Source organism: Crocodylus porosus, unplaced genomic scaffold (assembly GCF_001723895.1).
Source record: "Crocodylus porosus isolate Cpor-Errol unplaced genomic scaffold, CroPor_comp1, whole genome shotgun sequence".
In the NCBI taxonomy this organism is placed as follows: domain Eukaryota; kingdom Metazoa; phylum Chordata; order Crocodylia; family Crocodylidae; genus Crocodylus; species Crocodylus porosus.
Window position 1 is genome coordinate 104813165 of NW_017728931.1, and position 10928 is coordinate 104824092.

Here is a 10928-nt window from a genome sequence, read left to right on the forward strand (position 1 = left end):
GTAGCTGCCACAAAGGTATTATTACAGTGTTTTACCTAGGGTGGCAGGAGATTTAATAATAGTCTGTTTGCACTAGGGGAAAAAAAAACTTTCCTGGAGCAAAAACAGGCATACAACACCCATACTCATGTAGGTGTAGTTCACTGTGCAGTTTAACTAATAATTGTTTCAGGGTTAATTCTAAACTGAAATCCAGTAATCCACTGGTGTGCAGGTATACAATGCCTCCTTGTTTACACTGCTCTCAGAGCAACTTCTGTTGGTGTAAGTGTGTTGTGTCCAGGTCAAGGGATCTCGCCTTCAGAAACTCAGGCTACATATACACCTCCTCGGCGGTGCAGGGGGAGGTGTTTTAATTAGAGTGGTTCCTGACTTTAATTAAAACACCCCATAGTCACGTGTATTAAGCCCCCCGTGGGTTTAAAAACGGCTGTGGGAAAACATCATTTAATAAGGTCCAGATAAAGTTCCCTAGCACTTATACATGTAATGGTGAGGCCATGATGCAGTGTTCTAATCTGAATGTGGAGCAGACTCGATTAATCAAGTCTTCTCTGATGCATTCTAATTAGAACATGAACTAGCACATGTATAGGTACTTTAGGGCCCGATCAACAAAAGGATTTAAGCTCTTAAATACTGCTTAATCCCTACTTTAGGTGGGAGTGTCAAAGACTGTGATTCTCAAAGCGTTTGCCTAACCACACGGACATTTGAAGTCCAGAGAAGATCTTCTTCTGAACATGCCCAGAATTGCCACCACCTTAGCAGTGCTGGGCAACCTAGTGCATCTCTCAGGCATAAGCCTGACTTAAATTCTAAAGCTAAGTGTTGCTGACCCTATGTCCCCTGAGGCAGCCTGAGATGCCATGAGCAGAACTAGCTCATACCTATGCAAGTAAGTCCTTCATAAAGCACAGCAATCCAAACACTTTCATGCAGAAACACTGCTAGATAAGAGAAGGCAGCATGCTGGTTCCATAGAATCATAAAAAAATTAGGGTTTGAAGGGCTCTCAGGAGATCATCTAGTTCAACCCCCTGCTCAAACCAGGATCAGCCCCAACTATATCATCCCAGCCAAGGCTTTGTCTATCTGAGTCTTAAAAACTTCCAGGGATGGAGATTCCACTACCTCTCTGGGTAGTTTGCTCCAGTGTTTCACTACCCTCTTAATGAACAAGTTCTTCCTAAGATATAACCTAAACTTTCCTTGCTGCAACTTGATATTATTGCTCCTTGTTCTGTTACCTATCACCACTGACAAGAGTCTAGCTGCATCCTCTTTGGGATCCTATTTAAGGTAGTTTCCAGCAAATGTACAATAGTTGAATGGTTAGACCACTCAGGATATAGGGGAACTATGTCCTCCTTAGCATGTGGGGGTTTAAGCCCACACCTTTAGCCTGCCTAGATAGGGAACTAGTTATCCAGGCTGTTCAGAAGTGGGGCATATTCTACTCCCTCTTTGTAAAACGGTGCCAGTGAGCAGAAAGGAATTCAAGATTCACTATGCCAGAGAGATGGAGCCTGGCTCTAGCCCAGTGATGAGCGTACTCATCTGGGAGAAGAGAGACCTGGGGTTCAGTGCCTTGCTCACATGATTTTTTAAAAAATATTTTAATAATAAACAGTCATTGGATAAAATGCAGGACTGTCCTTAGAGCAGGGATAAAAATCCAGGCCTCTCCCCCTCCAAATGGGTGTAGAAATTACTAAGTACAAAGTTATGCACCCTCCTTGGGCGTCTATACATGTGGAGCAAGGCTGTTTCAACGTGCTGTAATTACAGTGCATTGGAGCAGTCTCAGTTAATCAAGCCTGCTGGAGCATGGTAATTACTGCACTCCAGCAGCACATGTATCAGAGCCCCTGCACTGAAAAATGGCAGCAGGGGTGCTTTAACTAAAGTTCATTGAACGATCTTTAGTTAAAGCACCCCTGCCGCCATTTTTCAATGCAGGGATGTTGATGCACGTGACGCTCCAAGTGCTTTAATTAGAGAGGCTATCAGAGCCACTCTAATTAAAGTACCGCCCCACTCCTTTCCACACCACAAGAAATGCTTGCATCTCTGATGCAACGAACCTTGAATTATTTCTTACTTAACAGCTGCTATGGGGGTGTGGCAGGATTCGTTCATTCACTCTGTTCTCCCTACTTACATTCACAACATGAGAAGCTTGCAAGTTACATCCCCTTTCTATGTAATGATTCAGGAAGGATGCTTTTGGAGGGAGGCATGAGGAAGAATGCTTTTGTAAAGTGCCATAGCTTCAGCAGGAGGAGTGGAGAGTGCTGCCAACTTCAAATATCCTGTACCCCAGCAGGAAAGGTACTCTCATGGAAGAAGAGTTGGAGTGCCACAGGCCTCTAACTTCCTGGGTTCATGCTTTAACCGCTAGGGTAGTGTAGGAAAGCAGAGAAAGGAGGCAGCTGCAGCAGCATGTGTAGCACCTTCTCCCATTAAGCTTGCCTCAGTAAAGAAGATTCACACACCAAACTCAGCTAGCCTTGGCTGATCCCCACTCAGAGTGGGTGTGAGGAATCCTGTTCTGAAGCCCCTAAGTCTCCCCGTGCCTTGAACAAGTATTTTAGGCAACTAATTCAGGGCTCCAGGAGACAGCAGGTTAAAAAAGTAAGCATTTATAGAAGCAGGACATTGGCTGCTGTGGCTCTCCTGCTTTACCTGTAGTAGGTTAGGGTGTTACTTCTTGTGTTGCCTCAGGGTTTATGGTAGTCTAACAAAGAGTTTAAATCATGGATTGAACAGGATGGCTTAGAGAGGGATGATCCTGCCTCAGGCAGGAGGTCGGACTAGAGGACCTCTGGAGGTCCTTTCCAGCTCTACTTCTCTATGATCTCTAAGATTTCATTGCGATACCGAGTAGGGTTGTGCAAAACTTTGGGTGGTGATTCAATTCGGAGGAGATTTGGCCCAATTCGGTGGCCAAATCTCTGAATCCAAATTGAATCGGGGGCAATTTAAAGGTCCAAATTGATTCAAAGCCCTCCAACTCTTCAGAAAAGATTTGGAGAGCTTTGATGACTGGGGCAGTCCCTGGTGGCTGCAGCAGGGAGCTGCAGCTGACTCTGAGCTGGTAAGTACTAGGGGCAGGGGAGGGGTAGGGGACCATGGGGGGACCCCTACCAGCCCCCCTGGCCTCCCCTGTTCCCCCAGTCCACCCATGGCTGCCCTGCCCTCCCCACTGCCCCATACTGCAGGGGGGCTCTGCACAAGGCCCCCGACTCCCCCTTCACTCCCCTGTCCCCCCACTTGGATACCCAACCCAGGCAAGCTCTGGCTCTTTAAGAAAAAAAAAGCTGAGAAAAGCTCCCGGAGTCACCGCTCCTGCGGTAGCCTCGGGGCCTCCTGCAGAGCCCCCACATGGTGCAGGGCAGTGGGGATCACCCTTGACTGGCAGGAGTGGTGAGACTGGGAGTTTTCTCTTTTTTTTTTTCTTAAAAGGCTGGAGCTGGCCTGGGTGGGGCATCCATGGTGGGGCTAGGGGACCGAAGGGGGACTCATGCAGAGCCCCCCATGCAGCATGGGGCAGTGGGGGCAGCAGGGATCACCCCTTGCCCGGCAGCACCCATGGAGTCAGGGCTTTTTTTTAACAAGAGCTGGGAGCTGAGGCAGGCAGGGCAGCCATTGCCGGGGCCAGGAGAGGGGCAGGGGCAGGCCTGGCTTGGCTGATTCGGCTGAATCAAATCGGGACAGTGATTCAAATCACTGAATCCAATCACTGTCCTCCAAATCAGCTGAATCCGAAGCAAATACTAGCCACTTCCCACAGGCCTACAACAACCATGTTCCTTTGCAGATATTGCCTATATTCCCTCTGTGGCTGTGGAGTAATCATTTAACCTCTCCATCTTAGCTTTCCTTTCAATAAAAAAGGAATGGTGATAATTGTCTTACAGGATATTGCAAGGGGTGATTAGTTAATGGTAATAAAGTGTCTGAGAAAGGCAAAGCATATGTTGTAAATACTAAATATAATCAATTGTTACCATAATATTAAGAATAATATTGCCTAATTAAGTAGAAGCATGATCCAAAAGAACACTGGGGCTATGTTTACCTCAGTGTGAGGCTTCAAGAATGAAAAAAAAACTATCTACATTGAGGGAGAAAACATGAAATCTCCAGCTCCACTGCTTGCTGTTCTCTATATAACTGTTAAATTATGGTAAAATCTATCCACAGAGTTGCTTTAAATTTCTTCTCCTCTAGATGCAACTGGGATTCATGATCACATTAAAGTTATCTCCAAATAATTAATTAAAAAGAAGCCTCTTTTAAAAAAACAGATGACTGAACATAAATCCAAATAATCCTCATTAAGTCCATGTGCATGTACAATGTCACATTTGATCTTCTAATCCCTACTGCAGCCATCAAAATTGGAGATTAACTTTTTCAAACTCCAGAGTCTTCTGTTTCTCTATTAGCATTCCCAGAGTTTGGGATTTACTACTGCATGCTCTAACAAAATCTTCCTCCCCATATCATAAAAAAAAGAAGAGGTCTCTTCATTTAACAAATTGAATCTATTTTGTAAACATAACATCACGCTTCATGTGTCTTAAGTGTGTTAGGACTTACAGCATTGTATAGGAGCCTTCATCTCCTATATATTCTAGGAAACATATTGTTATGCTGGGGATTAATTGAATCCTTATCAAAATGGAAAAAGTGAGTGGTGCATTCACACTAGGGCTGTGTGAAACAGCACCACTTCATTTCAACTTCAGTTTCACATTTCAATTGGACAGTGTTTCATTTTGAGTTTTGTTTCATTTCAGAAGTACTGTTCTGTTTTGTTTTGTAAAACTGTTTCACTGTTTTGGCACTGTTTCGATGTTTTGCCCGTAGGTGATTCATGAAAACTGCCTATAACTTTGCCATTTTTTGGTAGATTTGGATGAATGGAGCAGGTATGGTAGCCCCTTCTGAGGGCATGAAACCTGCCAAGTTTCAAGGAGATAGGTGCAGGGGTTTTTGGGAAACTGCACCTCAAAGTCTTGAAAGCAAAACTTGTGTCACTTATAAGTGTGAAGGCACAGGGGGATGAAAACAACAGGTGTGGTAGCCCCTGTGAAGACCACGAAGCCTGCCTGGTTTCAAGGAGATAGGTGCAGGGGTTTCTGGGAAACTGCCCCTCAGACTGCTGACAAGCAAAACTCATGACATGTGTGACTGGGTGTGTGTGTTAAGGTACGCCCTCACTGGCACTAATAACACTAGACAACACAGCAGTGTGCCCCAATGAAGCATCCTCCTCCCCTCCAGCCTCAGTCCAGTCCACCATGTTAAATAACAACAGGTAAAATAATAACTTAGTGAGGAGCAGCACAGTAGCACCAACAGCATCTCAAGCAGCCAAACTATGACAGAGCCTTTCCTTCCTCTCCTGCAGGAGCTTCTTCTCTAGCATGTGTGTTGAGGTGCGTCCTCCCTGTGTCGTTCCCCTGCTTCCCCCACCCCACACTTTGTTTCCCTGCAGGCAAGCCCAGCTTCAGCTTCGAAACTTTCAAAACATTTCAACTGCCTTCGGTTTGTTTTGAAGCCTTTGATTTCATTTCAATTGCGCTGTTCTGAGCTCAAAATGAGTCAAAACTGTCAAAACAAAACAACCAGCAAAATTTCGCACAGCTCTATTAGCCACCCCTTTATTCAAGATAAATGTGAGACAATAGATCCTTAAAACACATGCCACATGGAAGGCTGATCATGCTATATGGGTAGAGGGGTTTCACCGGGAGGTGAATGAGAACATGAGGGGCTGGGTACTGTTGGATGCATTCTGTGCTTGTGTTAGTGAGAACAAGCAGCAGCCAGAGAACACAGAAGCTATAGCAGAAATACCCAGAAGCAGACAGAGAAGGCATTGGGAAAGCACCAGAGGTAGACAGAGAGGTACGTCTACTCTGAAAAAGTCAAGAAAGAGCTTTTAGGGGGGAATGCTCAGAGCTGTGCACAAAGAAATTGGCTTCTGTTTGATTCTTGCTGTGTTCAGGGAAGTAGGATTTTCCAAATCACCTTCATAAATAAATAGGATTGCATCAAAATTTTTAAAGCCATCCTCATCTCCTGCTCCTACAACCAGTTAGGAGTTTAACTGCTTATGGGTCAAAAAAAGTAATACTTTTAACCTTAGGAATCTCTCCTGTGCGTCATCTCAATACTCCTAAACATATCCCTCCATCTAAACTTGCATTTCTTGCTGCCTCCAAGGCCCCTAGCACACTTTAGTTTAAGGCTGCAATGGGATCTGATCCCTTATCCCAATGACTGTGCCTCTTAATGTTGTCATATGTGCATGGCTGGAGGTGTGATTTTGGGATGGGGAATAACATCTCAGTTGCACACTTTCTACTTGCCAGTACACTGGGAGCCCAGGCTCCCCCTGCACAGAGAACTTGAAAGCTGAGTGATCATAGGGGCAAGTCCAGATCTGATAATCAACAGATTGTCGGCTCCAGCCAGGGTTTGCTCCAGGGTCTCAACCCAGCCCTGGTGTGGTTCAGGGCAGAAACCAACGATCAGTTGATTGCTGGGTTGAGGCCTCACCCTGGACCTGCTATGCCTACAATTTAAGGCGCTATACAGACTGGCCATAAAAATATTCTACACATTACATGTAGAATTTGCCATTTAGGCCATTTTGAAAATAATGTTACTGTCATTCTTTCTGTCTTGTTCTGCACAAGACTGACAGTGCTCCATAAATAATAAGACTGAAAGCACAGACAGGCATATGAAACTATTGTGTTGATAGTAGATTTCCTTGCATATCTTTGTCACAACAAGATATACTCTAGAACTGAGTTTAGAGGTCAGTTCTGCAACAGATATGAATATATAGACCAATCATAACCTCAAGATAAACATGGGAAATGGGTGCACTTTTGGCATGATTGGATATATAGGACATTTCACATTCCAGCATTCTCTGAATGTCATTATTTTACAGCAGCATTTTTCAAAAGTAGGTGTCTGAAAATGTTTATAGGCTCTTAAACATATGCATGTAACCTGCACTATGTATAAAGATTCTTCTTAAAATACAGTAGTATAGTAGTGAAAAGTTAGCCCAATTACCAAGTACTGTTCAACTTGCAACATTTTTTAAAGATATCATCAAAAACCCAGCACAATCCTTCTCTAAAAAAAAACGACTTAAAAATAGTATTTATACTTTGATCTCACTCTGTCTTATGTCCTAATTTATAACTACCCCTCATGTACCAAGTAGAATTTTTTATTAATAAAGCATAGTTACCTTATTTCTAGGCTGTTGATGTTATCCACTGGGTTACTATATTTTAATGACAACCTAAACAATACGAAAATTATTTTTAAACATTGCAGTGGGGCAGCTTTAGTTAAGACATTTTAACGTTTTAATCAAACTATGTTCTAAATCAGTAAATACAAAGGAATTTCACAGCAAAAGATACACTATTCTAGACAAGCATGTCAAACATTTCAAATAGAAATGTTCTTTCTCCTTTCAGCAGATGCTTCAATACGGAAATCATACAGAAAATAAAATTACAGAAGACCTCACAGTTGCATTATTACCAGGTACAGCCGAGGCTCCACTTGTGGGAAATCTTTTAATGAAATTGGTATCTTACTAATGCTAATGGAATTTTCAGTGGTTGTAAGAGTTAGACAGATGCTAAGAGAAGCTGGGTATAACACATGAAGAGCACAAAGGAAAATGAAGAAATCTTTTTCTAGTCAAAACTAATTTTAAACTGCATACTCATAAGCAAGCAAGGAAATAAATTAAAAGGAAAAACGCTTTAAAAACCATGGTCAAAGGATTCCTGTAGTCTCACCTCTATGATTTTGCAACAACAAAAAAATAAATATGGCATGTTTTATCCATGGTGTTTTATAAACACATGATTAAGTCACTGTTAGTTTGTTGCCATTGCAGAATTTCTAATTAGCATTTAGAATAGCATGCATTTCATGGTATGAAACTCCAAGTCCCACTCACGTTGTGTTGGCGGCTGAACATGCTGATGAACTGAAGTCCACATTACGGGATACAAATGTAAAATTTGTCAGATCCACATGAACTGATTTGTTGGCTGTAAGGCTGAAATTACTGGCATACATAAGGATACATGTTTCTGTTCCATTGGTCACATTGAGTGGAGGGTACAGAATGGAGTCTGGTACTTCAATAGTCATCAATCTTCTTCTCGACTCCAAGGCCCCATCGGTTATTCTGGGAATCTCGGATAATAGCACAACAACAATCCATTTTCAAAGCATGAACATTTTCAATTGGTAATGGGGCTTTGAGGTTTCCAACTCAGCTCAAGTCATCAATAAGCTCAGGTCAAGTCAGCAATCAAAAACAGTATTCGACATCTTACATTTGGTTTAATAACCAGTAGGAAAAGAGTTTGGTTGAATCAGGTATCCACATCATAAAACCATTACCACAAGCATAAGTCTTAACAAAGCTAATTTAGTACTAGCCTTGGAATATTAGTGCCCACTAGTGGCATTACTTGGAAGAAGTATTTTTCTTTACAAAACAATTTTAGTGTAAAAGTTTCCTCTTTTCTCTTATCGAGTAAGAAACAAACTCCAATAACTTAGTACCCAAGCAGGAGAGAAATTCCTCCAGAGGCATTGAAATCAAGCCAACTTTCCCTTTATAAGCTTATTTCCATGTATTTCTATTTCAAACGTGTATTTCATAATTCCTTTGTTTACTTGTTCTTTCTTTTGTCATGTATCCTGCTGTATCAAACATGCAGCTATGCAGTTAGAATCATTCTACCCAAGCTATACATTTCACAATAAACTATGAGACGAGATCCATGCCTGAACAATTGGTTATATTTACATTAAGTCCTTTTAAACCAAATCAGATTATTCAGGAGCAAATTCTTAGTCATCATATTCTAAATCTTTACATAGCATTTCAGGATTTTTTTCTTTGCTTAGTCTAAATGAACCATAGTAGCTATGGCTCCCCTCTCACATTTGGTGAGCTTATCAATTACAATTTAGATCACAATTATACAGCAAGCAATCACAGTATCTGACTGAAAACGTCTAATGAAAGCAATGCATTAGATTAGAACTCTACAGTTATTAGCTGAGCGTGGAATGGAAGTAATCAGCATCCAAATTCTTTCCTTTGATCTGTGTTGGCAGACTCCTAATTCAGAAGGCACTGAATCAACTCCCAACTCCAAGTGTAGTCGCACAGTTAGACATAGAACTTACAGCCAAAGAACTTAGCAAGGCCATAGACTCCAGCAAGTGGAAAAGTCCCAGGGGAAGATGGCATCCCAGCTAAGATTCTCAAGTGTGAATCTTCAATTCCTAGTGAGCTGCTGGAAGGAAGGGAAGTACCCCAGGACATGTGATATGCTAACATCATCACTCCGTACAAAAACAAGACAGACAAGGGTGACTGCAACAACTATAGGGGCATCTCTCTCAGTGTCACGCCTTCAATACTGTTAGCAGAGCAGGTTTGTTCAAAGTTCTGGTAAAGATTGGATGCCCTCCAATGTTACTCAGTATGATACACTTCTTCCATGAAAACATGCAGGCCACAGCTCAGTTTGATGGATCAACCTCTGCAGTTTGAGATGAAGAACAGAGTGAAGCAGGGTTGTGTTCTGGCACCCACGCTCTTTGAGATCTTCTTCTCTATGCTGCTTGTAACAGGGACTCAGGCAGGAGCCCAGTTACTTAGAGAGCTGGGCAGGATTGACCCAAAAATGAACTCTGTCAGGTGGCAGACATTATATACTCGGGAAAGGTTCAGGTGATTAGCCCATGAAAACCGGGGGATAAAAGATGGCGGTGGGGCATTGATTTTTGCCTTTGGGCACCAAAGGACAAAGAAGAAAACTATGGGGACTCCAGAAGATGGAGGAGAGATCATACCTGTAATACCTGGAGGACGCTGGAAGAGACAGACTTCAAGAGAGGCAGCAGGTCGGTCAGAAAAAGCAAAATACTTCTTTGTAAACCCCGGTGCATGGGTGAGTGTGGGAGCATTGCCGGACGCTAGGAGACAGGTGCCTTAAGCGGAGGGAGAGAAAGGAAGCGCCTCAGAGAAGACTCGGTGGCTTTGGCAACTGCGGGAGCACTGTGAGGTGGCGGGATACAGTGGAGAGGAGCTCAGGGAGGGAGAGAGAGCTAGTACCCCTCAGGGGAGAGATGGGGATTGAGAGTAGCTTCCCTCAAGCTTCCTACCCTGGGAGGACAATTAATACCTGAAGTGGAGAGACCATCTGTGAAGAAACAGCAGGGAGACACTCTCAGCACAAGCTGTCCGTAACAAAAAGAGAAAAGTGGATAGCACATATCGCTAATGAGGCAAATAGCTGTATAATTTAGGTACAAAGTTGCAAAGATGTATCCAGCAGGGACCTTCCTTCTCAATAATGGGTTGTTCTCACAAATGAAAGAATTGATGAGACTGCTACAATTATATCGCATTTAGTTTGGAAATAAATTAACCCTGTGAGACTTTAACGTCTGGGTGGCATTTATCTTTCTCAGACACTAAAGAACACTAATCCTCTTTTCTTTTCTTCACATCCAAGTTGTGGTGGGCGAGTACAGAGGGAAGATGAAGATAAAAGTACAGAACCCTCTCACACTGTTGCACTACACTTTTGATGGCCTGAAGGAAGGCATGTACCTGGGGGTCATCATTCACCACAAGATGAACATGAGCCTGCAATATGATGCTTCAACTAGTAAAGTGACCAAAACGCTGGCTTGCATCCATAGATGCTTCTCAAGCAAAACCCAGGACATCATTCTCCCTTTGTACTCGGCTTTGGTGAGGTGCAGCTGGAGTACTGTATCCAGTTTTGGGCTCGGCAATTCACAAAGGATGTGGAGGAGCTTGAGAGAGTCCAGAG

The 10928-nt window shown here is 43.0% G+C and overlaps 1 protein-coding gene across 1 annotated transcript in view; it reads right to left on the reverse strand.

Annotated features, from left to right (window-relative positions):
* Positions 1-10928, reverse strand: part of ATP6AP1 (ATPase H+ transporting accessory protein 1) — a 93319-nt gene that overhangs the window by 18038 nt on the left and 64353 nt on the right. The window contains exons 7-8 of the mRNA XM_019543448.1: positions 8018-8259; positions 7289-7342 (exon numbers count right to left, since the gene is read on the reverse strand). Coding sequence (XP_019398993.1) covers positions 7289-7342; positions 8018-8259 — 296 coding nt within the window. The remainder of the gene's footprint in view (positions 1-7288; positions 7343-8017; positions 8260-10928) is intronic.